At 38.2% G+C, this 20,017-nt stretch overlaps 2 protein-coding genes across 2 annotated transcripts; both read left to right on the forward strand.

The window, feature by feature from the left end:
• The first annotated feature begins 2,497 nt into the window (after nt 1-2,497).
• LOC125012469 (natterin-3-like) lies at nt 2,498-5,017 on the forward strand. Its single transcript, XM_047592442.1, has 3 exons — nt 2,498-2,593; nt 2,793-2,871; nt 3,570-5,017. Exons 1-3 carry the CDS (start codon nt 2,588-2,590, stop codon nt 4,661-4,663), a joined length of 1,179 nt encoding a protein of 392 aa, XP_047448398.1. The 5' UTR covers nt 2,498-2,587; the 3' UTR covers nt 4,664-5,017.
• Nucleotides 5,018-8,343: 3,326 nt separating this feature from the next.
• Nucleotides 8,344-10,665, forward strand: LOC125012356 (natterin-3-like). The gene is made up of 3 exons (XM_047592273.1): nt 8,344-8,385; nt 9,267-9,360; nt 9,449-10,665. Exons 2-3 carry the CDS (start codon nt 9,267-9,269, stop codon nt 10,534-10,536), a joined length of 1,182 nt encoding a protein of 393 aa, XP_047448229.1. The 5' UTR covers nt 8,344-8,385; the 3' UTR covers nt 10,537-10,665.
• The last annotated feature ends 9,352 nt before the right edge of the window (nt 10,666-20,017 follow it).

Here is a 20,017-nt window from a genome sequence, read left to right on the forward strand (position 1 = left end):
AAATGGGTAACCTACACAATATTAGGCTGGTGATCATAATGTTAAGACTGATCGCTGTAGTTACTACATAATTTGTGCTATCAAAATCTCAAATTTTAGTTGAGTATATTCAAGTTCTGTGTGTATGTGTGTTTGAAACAAAGGGACAGAGTTATAGCTACATAAAGATGGAAGTCCATGATTTATTTATCTCTGGGCAAGCGGCAGTGAGAACCATTTCACTAGAACATCCAGAGCATCCAGAGCAGTTTAATACACAGACTGTCCTACAGCCCTCAGTCTTTTACCTGAGATGTGGCAGAGCTACGTCGTCAGAAAGCCCCAAAGCAAGGCACTGAAGTGCTCCCTGTCTAAAAGTTGTTTTACTTCCATCCTGCACACCAGCATGTTTTCCAAAATTTAGTGAGGCAGCTTTTAGTTTTAAAGTTCTTAAGTGAATGAATCAGCATAAATCTGATGTGAGAAAATGTATTGTTTCTCCTCATTTTCCTCCTCCTCGTTGACTTCCATGCATACTATATCCTCTTGGTATTCCCAAGGGAAAAAAAGAATCTCTGCCATAGCAGCAAATGTAAGGTTCATCTCAAGGGAAGCTGCAGCATAGTTTGCTTTTCTGTCCAGTGTGTTGCTGCCCCCTGCTGTTTCTCTGATATACATGCATGTAACAATGATTCAGGATTATATCTGCAATCTAAAAAGACTTAAGATACAATGTTAATGAAAAAAGGCTACAGTTTTGGTTGAAAGTAAATACTCAGTTTGCATTACTTTGCTTCCAACAACGCTTTAGAGCATGAGTAAAGAGTTTCGTCTGCTGAGAACCCAGAAAATAAACTACAGAGAAAAAGGCTAATGCAAAAATTGACATAATTTCTAATAATTCTGATTTGACAGTTAATTAAAAAAATATATCTGACTTTTGCCATGAATTAGAAATAAAATACACACTTTACCTTCTCAGACTCCTGGTACAGAATGCATCATGTTATGATAAGGTTCATTACACTTTTACCAGCCCTGCTTAATCAAATCAAACTTTATTTACATAGCATCTTTCATACAAATGAATTGCAACATAAGGTGCGTGCGCACACACACACACACACACACACACACACACACACACACACACACACACACACACACACACACACACACACACAGGAGCACAATGATAGAAAGAGCACCAATAAAATGAGTAACATGGCTGAGCACAGATGGCCTAGTGAGGAAATGCCATCACAGAGGGCTGTCCACACTAGGAGCCAATCGCAGCCCCCAACTGTAGGGACAACATGGTGGGGCCCAGGCAGACGGAGGACTCCATGCTTCAATCGTAGGCAGTGAACAAAAAAAAAATAAATAAAAAACTTTAAGATGATAATGAACCCATGTCTTATACTTTTAAATTAAAATTAAAATTATTATCTTTTTAAAAAATTAAGTAGAAACTTCAAGTTAATGTTAATATGAACAATCCCCCAAAGCCCCATAGAGTTGAGTTTGTTTATAGCTAAATGGTTGTCACTGGAAAAGCAAACTGTCAAGAGTCCACTATCATAAGAGCAAAGTAGATTTAAAGGATGAGCTAATAACAGCCTTAATCACTTAACGTGACATGCACTGAACATTATGACCATCTTTATAGTATTGTATAGACCTATGGAGACTTTCTGACCAAAATGTCACAAAAGAATGTTTTTAGTGGGGGGTCCTATTAGTTTAGGGGAATGGGCCACTGTGGATCATCCCACAGACACTTGATTAGTTTGGGATCTAGTAAATGTTTTTTTTTAAGTTGTTCCTAAACCATTTTTGTGTGTATGAATGTCGGGCTGCATCCTGCTGGGGATATCTACCATATATGACACCATCCACACATTTAAGTTAAATTTAATGTCGTGACTGACTTGAGTACAGCATTGTCCTTATTGGTTGGAGGACTATCCAGTTCCACACAAACAGTTTTATTTTTCTCTGTATTGGTTGAAACATGCCACATAATGAAATCCTGATCTCTATTGTTTACCAGCTCTGAGTATGCAGCATTCAAATAACTGGGCCACCACAGGGACAAGAACAATGCTTTACTGTAAGAATGGTATTAGCAAGTGTTTTTGTTGTTGTTGTTGTTTGTTGTCTTGTGCTGTCCTTAAAAAGCAGTAAATGGTCATGTTTATTGTGTTAACTGTCAGCTGTTCTGCAGGTTTACTCCAGAGGGAATTAGCGTGGTAGGATTTTCAAACATATCAGATATCAGAACATAACAGATCAGTTGATGGTGTATACAACTACAGGAAATAGACAACAAGAAAATACTCAAAAAATCTAAAAACCTGTCCATATCTGTCCATGCTGAAAGTTCTGATTTCAGGGAAACATCTAGGCTGATAATGCTGATAAATCCAGTCTCATTACACATTAACAGAAACCCAAACACATGGGCCAAGTCTCATTGATTTCTCCTTTCACCCTACTGTGGATTGATCAGAGTCCAGATCATCCCAAGGGGCATATATGATTTCTGTCTCAGCCATAAAGAACCAACACGAGCCAAACCACGGTCAAGACTAAGTGGCCCACAGATATGATGGTGAGTGACTTTTATTTCACAGCAAGTTGGTTTAGGAAATAAAAGTAATTATTAACCTGTTACAGAAAAAAACAACTTCACCCTGTTGTTGACACTAAACAGCATAGATTGGATCATGTAAACACCTCTGCTCGTTAGTTGGTTTTAGGTCGCATTATAAACAGTTTGCCAACAGTGATTTTTTTTCTATTACTTATAGCTGTCACTGTTGCTGGTGCTGGCTCTGACCACAGGCAGTCTGCAGGACACTGTCAAGAAACCCTCTCAGGACCTAAATGGTAAAATGACTGTGTCCTCCCTTGCACTTTACCTAAGATATGACTAGGGATAGAGTTATGTTTTAAACCTATAAAGGACCTACATGTTTGAGCAATTGCTTAGCAGCAATTTTAAATCCATGAAAGAATCTAGCAGCTAAAGCAGAAGGTTTATAATATAAAAAAAAGAGTAATTTTCATAGTGTTGTAAAGCATTTGAAAGTAGGCAAGCTAAAATTGATCCACCAAGTTTGCCAGCATATGTGATGGAGCTCTTCAGACTTCTTAGTTAGACTGTGTCTCCCAAAACTGCAAGCTAATGTTATTATGAATTTTCAACATATTATATTTAATTTAGACCCACATTTTAAGTTTCCCTAGCCTTGAAGTCAGACCAGCTTTCCTCCACAAAAATTGTAGGTGAAGAAGTTCAATCCCTTCCCGTGACACTGATTATGCTCCCCAAAAGATCTATTGGGCCAATCAAATCATTTGGGTGGGGCTTTATGTGGTGACGGAGAGGAGTAACACCAAAAGCAAAATGTCTGCATATTTCTGTAGGGTAAGCTTTTATATATATGTGTAGAGATAATAATAAAGAGATATTGATTATGATTATTTCAAATTAAACTCTTTCAAATTAAAATGTTTTATTCATTATTTAAAAAGAGTTTTTAAACTTTGTCTTGTTCTTGGATTTCTTATTTCTTTCAATACAGTCTCTTCACTGAACTACGATCTTGAAGAGAGAGTTAACACATCAGTGTTAACACATCATCACCTGTCTCCTGATAAGCCTAAACTAAAAAGGCAGGCTAACCCTTTCACCTCTACAATTGATGATCAAGGCAAACTGAAATGGCTGATCTGGTCTGGTTTTCTCCCAAACGGATCTGTTTCAATTTACAACTACTACGTTAAACGCTGGGACTATGTCTGCAAATTCCAATGCGAGGCAGGCTTCTACAGCCCCAGCGTGGATTCCTACTGCCACTACGCCTATGGAGGTAAAGAGTATCGTAAACAGTCATTTGAGATCCTTGTGAATGAAGACAACTTTGAGATCCTGGAGTGGAAAGATGGCTCTTATGATTCAATCCCTCAACACCCAGTCAAAACATGTTCTGGAGATGAACTCTTTGTCGGGAAAAACAAGTACGGTCTTGGGAAGGTGCATCGTAAACACCAGGCCTTCTTTCTTCCTTGGAAAGGTGAAGAATATTGGTACAAGAGCTACAAGGTCCTGACCATGAATAAGGATGTTGAGAACGAGCACATCTCTGAGATCAAGTACAACAGCGACGCAGCTGAAGTTATCAAATATCCCCCAGAAACAATGCACACTTCTACCATCGTCAACTATGAATGTAATACGGTGACAAAGACCATAACCCTTTCAAAGCAAAGTCAGGAGGAGAGAATGTGGCACATCAGCAGCTCTATCATGGTCAGCATGAAGAAAACATTCACCGGAGGCATCCCAAATGTTGTGAGTTCACAAATTGAAGTCAGCGGGGCGATCACAATGCAGTTCTCAGGAGGACATACTTACACAGAGACGAGCTCCCACTCCGTTTCTGTAGAGATCATTGTCCCACCAAACCACACCTGCAAAACTCGAATGTTGGGCTATAGGTACAAGTCAATCATCCCTTTCAATGCACGTCTAACCCGCACCTATCGCAACGGGGAGGTCAAATGGACATCCATTTCAGGGACATTCAATGGTGTCCAGACTGGACAAGTTATGGCAGTAGTAGATCGCTGTCAACCTTTAACCAGCACCATGCCATGTCCCATAAAGACAGCTTAAGACACCTGAGACTCCTCTATGAAACTGTAGTGAATCTGTAGTTTTACTATGTGTACCACAAGAACAAATAATTTAGATTCTAATTTATAGTAAAAGTAGGGAAAAGAGTGCCCTTTGAAGCCTGGCATATGATATAATATATAATATTCAGAAAGCATGATTATTTTGAAACTGAGGTGCTTATAGGACACTCGCTTTATATTTAATACAATTATATGATTAATCTATCAATTACACATTGATTAAATGAAGGCATATTTTTACTAATACATCAATGCATTTAATTATTTAAATAATCAGTTCATTACATTTGAAAAATTATTAAAAAATAAATAAATAAAAGTTTCTCACCAAACACTGACTGCTATTTTTCAAGCTTCATATATTATCTTGAAAAATAAATGCATTATGGCAGTTAAATTAAATTCAATTTTATGACTGAAACCTTGAACAGGACCTAGCTCATATGGAGGGAAGTGATGGATAAATACAGCTGGGTGCCATCTGCAAAGCAATGGAAGTTTATAGTTAGGTCCATATATGTTTGGACAGTGACACAAGTTTTGTTATTTAAGCTGTTTACCAAAACATGTTCAAGCTACAGTTATACTCAATATGGGCTTAAAGTGCAGGCTCTAGGCTGTAATTTGATGATATTCAAAGCCAAATTGGAGGAAGGGTTTAGAGATGGGATTCATGGCTCTTTGAAGGGAGTCAGAGCAGAACACAAACTGTTCCTTTCAAAGAGCTGTTCAAGACTGACTAGTTTCCACAATTACTGATGTTTTTAGAAGTCAGGGGTGAGTGTCACTCATTTTTATCAAGGAAACAATCACTGGTAGCAAAAATTCCACAAGGTGGTGCCATGTGGCTGTGCTTTGACAGTGAGACAACTATTTTGAATTTTCCCTCACCTAAAAAACTTTGAGGCACAATAAATACTACGCAGGCCACAGATAACTCTGGTTTCTTCCCACCCTCCCTCCCCACCCTCGATGAGAATAAAAGTTAGGACATGATAAAAATTGAATGGAAAATTGAAAATCAGAACAATGTAAACTATAAAGTGTAAATGATAAGTGTAAACAGTGGTGAAATTTGGTGGGTGGGCTAACAAATGCAAAATACCTATTAAATAGTTTACACACCAGGAAAAGAAACATCACCCACAATACACACAGTTACATCAGTTACAGGTACACTATACTTCTTCAGTGCTCTACATCAGTGGCTCTCAGCTGGTCTGGTTTCAGGACCCTTTAACCACCCCTTAATGAAAAGCTGTGACCCAAATCAAAGATCATTTTTCAACTTCTCATAGTTATTGAATGACAAGATTGTGCAGTTTGAACCTGAGATAGTAGATTATAATATCATAGTATGAAAACACAAAAAACAAAAAACAAATATAAAGATAAACCAAAACGACCAACAGTTGCCGATGCTGGAGAGAGAACTGTTCCCTTTTACCCTCAATTAGCTTAATTTTAATTCAAACCAGAACTCTTCACTTCAGTCTTCAACAGAGCTTTCATGCACAAACAACAAATAAAAAAGTCCAAACACTGAGAAGTAATTTCAAAAAGAGCTTTAGCTGAGGATCCACTCGTGTTCTGTTAAGTGTTGCTCTATTCAATCACTTCTTCAAGGCCATTAGTCCCTCTCTGATGATGTCACATTCTATTAGTGTCCTTCTGATCCATTCTGATGTGTCACAGCCCTATGATACCTGAGCATTCCTGAGGGGTATAAATAGCTCACAGAATCATTTCAAATTCAGTTCGTATTCATTGCACTGAGTTGGTGATAATTAAACCTTGGTCTGAAAAGATATTTTCAAAACACAATCCAAGTTTGAGTGATGGCAATGAAGACAACCTTCCTATGGACCAAACAAGCAGTCCACAGGAAGAGGAGACTCTTTCAACCAGAGTGGACATGATTCACCATGTTTTCAATTATTACTTTGGGATTATTGAACCCAAGCAGTGGGCCTTTTTGCTCACAGGACCAGGTACTTCACCTATTTCTATAATTCTTATAAATATTGTGTATGTAGTATATTGTGTTTTCCTGATAAATAGTATGTATGGTGTATGGTATGGTGTTGAGTGCCTGTACATCGTTGCGGCAACTGTGAAATTTCCCAGTTTGGGATGAATAAATCTATCTATCTATCTATCTATCTATCTATCTATCTATCTATCTATCTATCTATCTATCTATCTATCTATCTATCTATCTATCTATCTATCTACAAAATGTGTCATTTTGTACATTAATCACATATGTAAAATTACTAAGTTATCACTTTTTTACATTACATCTTTGCAGATGACACAAATATTTTTTCTTCTGGGGATCATTTACAAAAACCTCCCAACAAGGACGTCACTATAGAAATGACAAAACTAAAAAAATGGTTTGACAGAAACAAGTTATCATTAAATCTGAGCAACACAAAAGTGCATGACCAAAACAGTAAAAAATGTAAAGGAATTTGGTGTACTCATAATTACATAATTACATAAATCTTTTTGTGTGCGGACATTTGGACTTTTCATTAGAGGCATGACATGAAGTAAGTGCATGACACACTGAAGGTTATTGCTAAAGTGTAAAGTAAAGGGAGGACAGAGATAACTGATAACTGTTAGCTGTCTTATCAGAGTGTTTTTCACATGTTAATAATCCTGAATCATGTCCTGCATCTTATCTGCACTCATTTTGTAACATGTCCTCAGTTGTCATTGGTTATAGTCAAGCTCGAGGCATTTTTTATTTGCACAAGTAAAATCCCAAATGCAACAACAGTTTCGAAATTGTGAGGTCAAAGTGAACCACCTTGTTTTAACTCGTAAACCACCTTTTTTCCATCATACAATGACAATTATGATTTTCAACCTTTTCTAAAACTACATTTTCTAAAACTACCTTTTCAAAAACTACCTACTGAACATAATACAACTGAAATAAAAGCAATACATTGTTAGCCTAATAGCATAATTGCCCAAGTCATTTTTTGACTCTTACAAAATGAAATACCAACTTGCTTTCTAAAAAAAAAAAAAAAAAAAAAAAATTCATGTTTTGTGAAAACGTTAAAATATGACATAGGCAATTATGTTATTAGGCTAATGACATGCTACATCCATTCCTTTCCTGGGATCATTCCAGGAGAAGAACACCAAGAGTGAGTTCATTAGTTACCAGAGTTACCAGCCTTAGAAACCTCAAACTAACTGCACCTCTGAGTCAAACAGGTCGTCATGGCCAAACCACTGCACTGAAGCAGTTGTTGAGGAAAAACAGAAAGAGGACAATAGCTTTTACCAAGAAACACATGGAATGGACAATACACTAGTGGAAATCTGGACTTTATTCAGGTGAGATTTTTGCTTTGGTTGGTACCACCAAGGCTCTTGGTGGTACCAACTATTTACTAATCTGGTCTCTTGTAGAAATGGATTCAGGCTTGCTAAAAGTATTTCTCAGTTTTATGTATTTGTCAAAGAGGAGTCCATGCACTAAACTCTCAGCAACAGGGAAGATACTAAAGAAAAGGAACCCCATCTAATGCTAACATCTCATTTGCAGCAGTCTGTGTTTATTGGCCAAAGATCCCAGACACCGTGAAAGTGCACAGTTTATGATTCAGCCATAAAGCAGCTATATAAACTGAGGGTGAGTGGAAATGGACTCACCACAGAGCAACGGTAAGGGTGAGTGCTGTTCTATCTCTTTTTCATCTTCTTTTAGTTCGTCTCTGAGATATAAAGTGGCTATAATCGTCTGTAAAGACACAATTGATTCAATGACACATTTCCACATTGATTGTCAATCAGGAATTTCATCAAATAAGAGTCTCAAGAATATCCACTATTTTTGAATATTAGGTTTTTACTGTATAATTAAAAAATAATAAATTACAATAACTTACATGTGACTTATAATTGGAAATCATAAAATCTTTTATTCTGAATATCCTGAATTATAATCAAACACTGACTGAAAAACACATAAAAAGAAAATATCATGACATTATAAATAAACTATTATTACCAAAGTTATTACTGTCAATATAATGAATAGTCAAATGATTTATTTCTCACCAACAAAGGTAATATCTCCAGTGAAAAGTACAGTATAACTAAATCATTTTGTGAAAAATAAAGGAGAACTAGAGGAAAAATATAAGAAATGAAAAAAGGTGAACAAAATTAACATAAGTCACAAAAACAAGTATAACTGTAAAAGCGGTGTTGTGAAATGCGGATGTGGAAGTCAAAATACAATCAATAACTCTGATTTGGAACCCTTGCAGTACATTCTGATTTAACACACACAGTGTTACTTTTGATTTATATAATTACAGTGTAATCTTGAGTAGAGGGTATTGTGGTGTTTATCAGTGGTGTCTTCTGATTATGTTGCCACACAAGAGAAAAGATTGTAGATAATGTGTAACATGCCTAAAGATAGAATCAGAATCAGAATCAGAAAAAAATTTATTTACCCCCGAAGGGCAATTAGGACACTGATCGCTCTTATGACTGCAAAATATTAGTTTAAAGTGTCTTAAGAGTTTGCGTTTCACCTCCAGATGAAGCTGTGTGTGTTGTTACTGCTGGCCCTGCCAGCTCTGTCCTCGGCTAGTCTGCCAGACATCGTGCAGAAGAGCTTGCAGCACAGAAAAGGTATATTCTGACTGATTACAGTTTCACAGTGACACTATTATTTTTGTCCATTTACATTTACAATGGTATGGCTGGTGTTTCTCTCCAGTTTCCTTGCTGAACCCAGAACTGGAGGACCAGGTACCTGAACCAACTGGTAACTTAGTGGTCTCTGGCCCTCTCACTCCTGCTGACCTGGAGTCGCAGCAAGATCTGCCTTCCTCCATCATCTTCGGTGATAATGTGAACCTGGAGTGGCTGACTTGGAATGGGTCCCTGCCCAACGCAGCAGTTTCCATCTACAATGGCTACACGAAGCGCACTGACTACGTGTGCAAATACAACTGCGAGGCTGGCTTCTACCACCCCAATTTAGGCCCTTACTGCCGCTACCCCTATGGAGACCGGGAGTATTACGCTCCAGAGTTTGAGATCCTTGCTAACAAAGACAACTTTGAGTTCCTGGAGTGGAAAGAGGGCTCATATGGTTCAGTGCCACAACACTCAGTGAGGACCTGCTCTGGAGTCGGCATCTACGTTGGGAAGAACAAGTATGGCCTCGGGAAGGTTGTTCCTCAGTTTGAGGCCTTCTTCTTGCCCTGGGAAGGTGATGAGTATTGGTATAAGAACTACCAGGTCTTGACAATCAACAGGGACGCCTACACCCAGCACATCAGTGATGTTAAGTATGCCATTGACGAGGTCGCCATCTTCCAGTATCCCCCTGAGACCATGCGCATCTCTGGGGTCACCAACAACGAGTGCCAGACAGTGGTGAAGACAGTCACCATCTCAAAGACCTCTGAGGTGGAGACTACCTGGAACATTGGCCGAGCTACCATGCTGGGCATCGCAGGCAGCATCACGGCCAAGATCCCCCTCATCGGTTCTGGAGGCATTGAGTTGGGTGGTGAGAAAACACTGCAGTTCTCCAGGGGAACCACCATGGTTGAGAAACTCAGCCACTCCGTGTCCGTGGAGCTCACAGTCCCACCAAACCACTCCTGCAGAGTCCGCATGGAGGGACGCAAACTCAAAGCCGACATCCCCTATACGGCTCGCCTAAGCCGAACCTACCGCAATGGAGAGACGCAGTGGACATCCATCTCTGGGACCTATGATGGAGTCCAGATCGGAGAGGTCCGGGCCGTAGTGGACCGCTGTGAACCTGTGACCGACGCCAAGCCATGTCCATAAAAGAAATATGACTAAAATGTTTGTCACTATAAAAGTAATACCAGGAACATGTTGTGTGGTGTGTGGTAAATGGTTAATGGCTGGTGTCTGAAAAAAAGAAAATGGAAATAAAATAATATTAAACTCAAATGATGCGTTTTCTTCACTGTTACTTCTACATCCTACTAACTATCCTACTACCAGCTACTAAATAAATATAAATATTTATAGTAAATTAGACACATATCCTATATACAGTATATCTTAATATGTTGTGGTGATATTTGCAGTTAAACATAATAATTCAATCAGTTTCTCTAAACACCAACCATATAAAAAATGTATTAGAAAATTATAAATGTTTAAACAGACAACATGGATTTTGTACTCTTTCTATTGGGATTTTGTGGAATTATACAAAGTGACACTTTTATTGATGACCCTAAAAAGGTCCAAAATCATAAATACATCTTCTTCATGTTTGTTCAGGTTTTAAAATGTTTCTTACTGATTCCTGGCTCTCATGAAAATATGACAGATTTTTGCTGCACTATCATACTTTTGGAGCTATTCTCAGCACTGAACAGCCCCTTAATGAAAATTTTAGGAGCACAAACAGAAAATTTAGGTACACACCTTAAATAATTAAATTATTCCCATTACCTATTAACTATTTTCCCATTTTTCCTCTATTCTAATGGTATTATTGAAAACTGCTTTGATAATAAATATAGTTAACTTACAGCAATGTTAATGTGCACAGAAACACAGCTTGACAAATGTACATGCAATGATGCAAACTGATTCTTAAAGCTGCCATGATTAAATTCTGCTGTGTTAGGTGGTTTTCTAACTACATACTGTGCATATCCGCAAAATTATATTGGTTTGTTGATTATACACTAGTTACCACTAGAACTAAAATGTTAGCACTTCTTTTTTCATTTGTACACCAGCTTTTGCTGACTGCCAATACCTTAGTGTTCACTGTTACATTAACTATTTCAAAACCCAAACTTAACCTAGCTTCAAAGCATCGAGTTACACTTGCTGATCCTTATCATGTACAACAATGGCAGCTCTGAGACTGAAATATGTATTTGATAAATTACAATAAAATTAAGTTCAGACATCTTTTTGACCACTGGCCCTGTTCACACAGGATTATAGCTTTTGCTGGGGACATGTAGCAGTTTGCAATAATAAACATATTTCTCAAAACAAAGGATCATGTCCACGGACCTTTCATAAAACAAATCCAGCACGAATTACCATCTCTGCAATTTGTGGTTTTACTTTTAAAAATTATTTTAATTTTAATTTTTTTTTCCTGCTGTCAATATGCGGACATGACATCCCCAGGTAAAACTAATTATTCATGAATAGGTTTGTAGTTTGCAAAACTCTTCCGAGGAGTAGTTAGCTGATTAGCACAGTTAGCATGCTAACACAGTAACAAGCTGAGGGCCAGCATGGGGTACTTTATTCCTGATATTAGCTTGCAAGTGTTAGCATTTAACTCAAAGCTCCCACTGGCTGTGCACTGGTATTCCCACAAAAACTCATATTTCCTCATTTAGCCTTGATACTGAACTCAGATTAGACAGAAAACACTTTGACTTGTCTCTGTGATTTGTTTGACATATCCGGAGTAACCGGAACCACCTACAACTCAACATTAGCAAGACTAAGGAGGTGGTGGTGGACTACAGGAGGGACCGGAGGAGACCTGCCCCAGTCACCATCCAGGGTGAGGAGGTGAAAATTGTGGACTCGTACAAGTACCTTGGGGTCCACATCAACAATAAGCTGGACTGGTCTCATAATATGGACACCCTCTACAGTAAAACACAAAGCAAGATGTTCTTCCTGAGGAGACTGAGGTCATTTGGTGTCTGTAGTAGACTCCTCAAGACCTTCTACCAGTCTATGGTTGCCAGTGTGCTTTTCTTTGCTGTGGTGTGATGGTGGGGCGGGGCCAAGACTGGTGAGGTCAACAGACTCAATAAACTGGTGAGGAAAGCCCGCTTGGTGGTGGGATTGCACTTGGACTGCTTAGAAACAGTGGCTGAGAAGAGGGTGAAGGACAAAATCAGTGCAATATTGGACAATCCCTCTCACCCTCTGTACGATGAGCTGTGGCTGATGAGCAGCGCATTCAGCCAGCAGATCATCCCACCCCGGAGCAGGACTGAACGCTTCAGACTCTCCTTTGTGCCCACTGCCATCAGACTGTACAACAGTAGTGTGAACAGCACACAGCTCTGACCTCACTGGGCCCATATGTAGTATACTTACACTGTCAATTTATCCACAACTGCTGTCACTTTGTGTACTTTGTTTACTGTACTTTGTGTATTGTACTTTTGTGCGGTACTTTTTGTTGCTTGTTGCCTGTTTAATGTTGTTGTCCTATTTCATTTCTTTAATTCTTTAATTTCTTTCTGGTCACTGTTGTGCCGCTGTAACATTTGAATTTCCCCAGTGGGGATCATGCAAGTACTATCTTATCTTATCTTATCTTATCTTATATCTGCTTCAGCTGCTGTCATGAGAAAATGATCAATACAATGTTGTTTGTGCTGAAGCGACTGAAGGCACTGACAGTGCAGTTCTTTCTATGTAAATGACCTTCACCCAGCCTTGCTCGGCACAGAGTTCTCGTTCAGACCTAAATTAATAGATTGATAATAACGTTCTGTCTCAAGGACGCACAAAGATGGCCATGACATCAGTGATTTTCAATGATAGGACTGTTTGTGGATAACAATGCCGGCATTAAAGCAACGTCTCACCCCGCTTTAATCTTGGCAACAGGGCGAAATTACCCAACGGAGCGCTGTCTTGATCAATTACCCACTATTGCAGAAGATTTAATCAAATTGTTCCATGTCTGAGCTTGTTTACATGAACAGTATCTTGTCTTCAGCAGGGAGGGAGACTGGAGAAGCACTTTGGACATCATGCAACCCCTCTATCAGCCAACAGATACAGTAAATCCAAGGAAATTAATTTATGAAGCACTTATGACAAGCTTCTGGGTCATCACCTCATTCTTAAATTGCCCTTATGATCTCCACAACTAAAGGTTACAGTTCAGTCAACAAATTAATTTATGGTCTGAAATTATTAAAGAAATCAGCAAACCCACAAGCAACAAGTAACAGGCTAGATTCAAAGTATTTCATGTACAATTGTTACGTATAGGAAGAATGAAGTGACGCGAGCATGAAGTACTCGACTAAAGTGAATGTATCTCAACATTACACTTGAGTTCTTGTTCCACCAAAGCTAGACAGACCTCTCCACAGTTTCACTTGAAGATAAACAATGAATGATTTAGAATGTAAAGCATGTAAAGGAGAAGAGGGACCAATATAGGTAAAATATTTGTGAGCTAAACGCAGGGAAGCTTCGACAATCACTGGTGTAAACCCTTTATGAGGCAAGGAACCATATATGTTACATTCAATAATTTTATCCATGAAAAACAAAAAAAGTAAAATAGTCTTCTTATGCCCTACAATAACACTCTAAGAAGTATTTCTTATACTTCCTAGACTGACTTCTGTCTGTTAAAACTTTTGTCAGTTTTCATTTTGTAGGTATGGTAAGTTTCTTTTTGAAACTTCTCCTCACACTAATTTCTTTGTGTTTTCCAAGTCTTTCCAGATGAGTTGCATCATTGTTGTCCTGGTGCTGCTGCAACTGTGCAGCCCAGCACTGCAGTCTGAGCCACTGTTCTACCAGCTGCAGGATGACCAAGCAAACCCCAGCAGTAAGTCACACTGTAATCCTAAACCCAGTTTCATCAATGAGGAAAGTCAACCTCAAAGTTGCTGCTATTTAAAAAATAAATCAATTACAACTTATTTACAACTACAAGTCAATTTTGTATTGTAGTTTTCCAATATATTCCTCATATTGTGACAGCTGTCATGTTTAGAAGACAAATTCATACATTTCACCAAAGAACAAACCGTAAAAGGAATGCTAGGAATCCACAAGATGCATTTAAGTGTCTGAGTTTGGAACCGGTATATCAGGATATTTTCATGGAATATATTCAAATAGTAGATTTCACTGTAATATTCCAAACAAGACCTGGAAATTGAGCCAAACTCGTTGGAGCAGCTTTTCATTAAGAATGGATTGTTATTTAGTATTGGTGATACTCTCTACATGTTCTAGGTTTATCCAAACGCACATTCAGTATCTCTGTCTTTGTCTAGAGCCATGGCTGAACCCCATATTGGAAAATGTTGTTCCTTCTCGGGAGGTCATCAACCCTCCTGAAATTCAAGTGACCTCAAACACTGAGACAACCTCACCCTACGCGCCAGCTCAAGACTAATGCTCGTTCTGCTCAATTTGCAGCTTAAAAACTAGAATAAACAATAAAATGCACACAAAAAAATTGTTTTTTTTTCTTTTTTGTCCTTTACCTGGCTAATTCTAGGCTCATCACGAGTACTGCATGTCCAGGATATATATATGTATACACACATGTCTAAATATTATGTGTACACATATATAACTTTTCTTGAGTATTAGAAATAGGGGTGTAATTATTCGTTTTTAACAACGATTTGATTCGATTCACGTTTCGTGGTGGCCGATACGATTCAAGGACGATTTTAGTTCATTTAGAACGATACGATCCAAAACGATTCAGTGACTTGAAATCAATTCAGTAACTTTTTAAAAATGAAACCAGTGTGACTGAAATAAATACCCCTGGTGTTCTTAATCTACCGCAGAGCTATAGAGTAAATCAGAGTTGCAACACGCTTTGATATCGCCGCTAGGGCTGTTACGTGGTTCATGTAAGCCTCAATAGTTCCAAACAAACCACAAGCTGTGATAGCGGTCATTGTTTTGTATGGGACAAAATGGGCTATTGCATGGTAAATATCAAAATAAAACAACACACACTTTTTTAAGACATTTTTGCATTATTGTGTGTAATGTAATTGAAAGTACTGCATTAATAATAAACTTTTGGAGGGAAAAGTTGGTGTTAGCTTGGCTAGGTTACTTACGTGAGTGATGCTAACTTTACAAGGTTGGTTGTTCTGTATTTGCACTTAGATAAACAAGTTACCATTTAATTTTTTATTATTATTGGACTATTATTATTATTAATGCACTCTTAGCACTTACCTGTTTTGTGAAATGTCAGCTTTTCCAAAGTACGTTTTATCTTTATTTATTAAGTTTAGTTATTTTAAAAGGACATGTAGGAGACTAAAGGACATTTAGTTCTTTTTGTAGGACATGCATCAGAACCATGGAGACTTCAAGATGGAGCCATGTATCAGATCAAACAACCACTAATTATGTTTGAATATGATCAGTCAAAATCTAACTCTACAAGCAATTAATTATTCACACTTGAAATTTATGTTAGAGCTGATGGACTGGAATACGTATGACTGGTACAAAAGTTGTTAAATAAACAAGATTTGTATTAAAAAATTATTGAAATGAGAACAATTGTGTGTGTGTGTGTGTGTGTGTGTGTGTGTGTGTGTGTGTGTGTGTGTGTGTGTACAAGAAAAAAATGACTAGGAATAATAATAAATAATATATATTATTACCATACACAATATATTATTATTATTATTATTATTATTATTATTATTATTAACAATAATAATAATAATAATAAAGAATAATAAGAACAAACTACAACAATAACAGCAGTGTGTGTGTTAACTAACAAAAACCATTAACAGACAAACAAAGTGGGGCAATGGAGCCATAAACACACACAGACGGCTCTGGAAAAGGGGAAAGAATGTCCTCACAGCCGCCTCACTCAAGACTGCCTGGAAAAGGGCTCCTGCATGTGTCTCGGGACGAGGCTAAAAGCTGGTGGCATAAATGGACAGATTGTAAAGGTGAAGACGGGGTCACAAGATCTTGCTTTGTTTAAGGGTCCTTAATGAAAACCTCAAACCAATACACAAAGCAACAAGACCTTTCATGGCAGTTCCATTCACACCCTTCTCACGCTTTTCACCTGTATCCTGTAAAAAAGTAAACAGGGTCAGGGAGAATGGTTAGATAAGACAGCAGGTAGTGCTTAATCTGTACTTGATATAATACATTCCCAGTATCATATCGGTGGGTGGAGATAGACTGCTAGATAAACAGACAGACAAATGACCCCTGGACGGCACTCGGTTTATCAATAAAGAACAAGGTTATTATGGCCCAGAAGAAATGGACACCATATGTCCGTTTCTGTTTATTATCTCCTCTTTTGAGCGCTGACGTTCTCACCAGAGCTATAGAGTAAAACAGAGTTACGACACTTCCATTGACTCCCGTTGTAAAAAATGGCGGACGACACTTGCAGGTTATGGAGGGACCAATAGTTCCAAACAAGGGACGGAGCTCCGTCAATCTCAATTGCTCGTCACGAACAATTACTGGTAAGTTGATGAAATAACGGCATTTTAAAAGTTTTTGCATTTTTAAGCATTAGCTATCAGAGGTATACTCTTAGACATTGTTATTTTTTTCATTTGGTTTGCATGAAATGTCAACGTTGATGTTAAAAATGTCATTTGTCTATCTGTTTATCTAGCAGTCTATCTCCACCCACCGATATGATACTGGGAATGTATTATATCAAGTACAGATTAAGCACTACCTACTGTCTTATCTAACCATTCTCCCTGACCCTGTTTACTTTTATACAGGATACAGATGAAAAGCATGAGAAGGGTGTGAATGGCTTGTGTATTGGTTTGAAGTTTTCATTGAGGACCCTTAAACAAAGCAAGATCTTGTGACCCCGTCTTCACCTTTACAATCTGTCCATTTATGCCACCAGCTTTTAGCCTCGTCCCGAGACACATGCAGGAGCCCTTTTCCAGGCAGTCTTGAGTGAGGCGACTGTGAGGACATTCTTTCCCCTTTTCCAGAGCCGTCTGTGTGTGCTTATGGCTCCATTGCCCCACTTTGTTTGTCTGTTAATGGTTTTTGTTAGTTAACACACACACTGCTGTTATTGTTGTACACACACACACACACAATTGTTCTTGCTCTTGTTCAGGCGAATGTTAGCATTAGCATATACATTAATTTTGCCATTGATGTTAGCCGGAAGCTAACGCATATTTGTATAAGTACAAATATGCATATATGTATTTCGATACATAAAACTAATTTGTAAATTCAGTTTTTCCAATTTTACAGTGTTTCTCAAGTAAATACTCTAAGCGGATCCTCTGATGTGCTTAATCTAATGCGTTATTGCCTAGTATCGATACAATCGATTGATTACCTTTAAAATCGACATTAAATCGATGTATGTCGTCCGGACAGCCAACTTGCCGAGCACAGATTGATGTAGTTGGATCGTAGGAAAATAAATCGATTCATCGATGTAGTGGATGAATCGTTACACCCCTCGGATATTGGACTACGGATACCTATAGAAAACATCTGGGTCGAGTATTTTTTTTTTTTTTTTAAACAAAGATTTAATTACAGCAGCCTTAACATATCTCATTAATAAAGATACATTTATTTGGTTTAACATGAAGGTGTTGACTTTTTTCTCTAATGCCAACAATTTTGTCTGTAAAGAAGCTCATGAAATCATTATTGAGGGAATAGATGGCTGAACAGGGCTGTGACTCTTTGTCAGCCAGGCTACAGAGAAATCTGGGGTTGTTCATGTCTTCCTCCAATGATGAATAATATGCTGTTCTAACATTACAGAGGGCTTTTTATAAGTTGTTAAACAGTCTTTCCAGGCTATATGAGCTACTTCAGAATTTGTGGAACGCAAGATTCTTTCCAGTTTTCGAACAGCCAGGTCTAATGGTCTACTGTAATGGAATGTCTTTCCAGTTTCAGTGTAATCCATTATTGTGAATTCACATGTTATGAGGAAATGATCATCCAAAAGAATTTTGAGTAAATACTGTCAAACCTTCAGTTTCTATGCTGTATGTTAGGACAAGATCTAAGGAGTGATTAAAACAATAAGTTGATCTGTTTACATTGTGTCATACATTGGGTCAGCAATGAACTACCACATAAAAGTAGTTGGTTTTTGTGTTTTCCAGTCTGGATGAGCATAAGACTAAGAATAGGGCCTTTAAATGAGTTAAAGGTTTACTTACAGGATGGAAGGTTACTGCCACTCCTCCTCGGCATGTGCTTCAAGCAATGTGATAATTACTATGACTGGGTGACATAGACTCATTTAAACTGACATATTCATCAATAAATATCCAATATCTCATAAGTTCAGAGTCTTATATTCTTTACCAGTTTGAACACCCCCATAATGAAATCCAAATAGACTGTTACCAGGCTCATATGCATTAGCATTAGCATAGAGGATTCAATCAACTGTTCACTGAATTACTGTTGGAACATGGAGAAAATTAATACAGAGATTAATGGAGCAGCACAGTAAAGGACAATTTAAATGGTCTTTGGTTATCCTGGAACTTTCTCAACCATTCTGTCAATATTATAACAAAAATTATAAAGTCATGACACACACACAGCAAACTGAGCTGTTGGTTCTGATACAGCAGTAAGAAGAGATCAATTTTGAAACATCAGCTCTGACAATGTTCTCCCAAGTGATGTCAGGGTTTATTTACATACAGAGCATCAAACTGACTGGCTTATACATGTGGAGATGCGTTTCAATGGCCGGTGTGACCACGAGTACTTGAAGCTGGACATTTGCCATCATTTTTTATTGATTGATTTATTTTTTAGCCTTATTTAATCAGGTTGATCCCATTCAGACACACTGACCTCTTTTGACCTCTTCCAAAGACAGCCTAGGAAAGGTGCAAGAAATAGGAACAAACAGCAACAACACAAATAAAATACAGCTCATCTCATCTCATCTCATCTTCCGTACCACTTAATCCTCACTAGGGTCTCTGGGGTTGCTGGAGTCTATCCCAGCTGTCATCGGGCGAGAGGCAGGGTACACCCTGGACAGGTCTCCAGCCTATCACAGGGCCAACACAGAGACAAGCAACCATTCATACTCACACACACAAGACTTAGCCTAACTAGCATGTCTTGGGAGGTGGGAGGAAGCCGGAGTACCCAGAGAAAACCCACATGGACACAGGGAGAACGTGCAAACTCCACCCAAAAAGGCCCGAACTGGACTTGAACCTGGAGGCATCAGCGCTAAATACTTGAAAAGAAAAATCAAGACAGCTCGTCCATTCCTTCACATTTAACTAGTGTTCATGTCTCAGTCTGCATCCACCGCAGTGATGAAATGCAGTATGTCTAGTGGCTCCACTTTAACTTGTTTTGTTTTCAGTTAAATTGACAATACAGCCTTGCTCTTTGTCCACGAGTAAGTTCCATGCCAAAGTCGCTGAGTGGGTTTATTTTTGTTATGCAGTCATAAAATTTGCTTTTTAGGTCAAGTTATATCATATGCACATGTGTGTATATTCAGAAGTAATCTGGGCTTGTCTAATAGACCTAGTTTCAT

Source organism: Mugil cephalus, chromosome 8 (genome assembly GCF_022458985.1).
Source record: "Mugil cephalus isolate CIBA_MC_2020 chromosome 8, CIBA_Mcephalus_1.1, whole genome shotgun sequence".
Classification (NCBI taxonomy): Eukaryota; Metazoa; Chordata; class Actinopteri; order Mugiliformes; family Mugilidae; genus Mugil; species Mugil cephalus.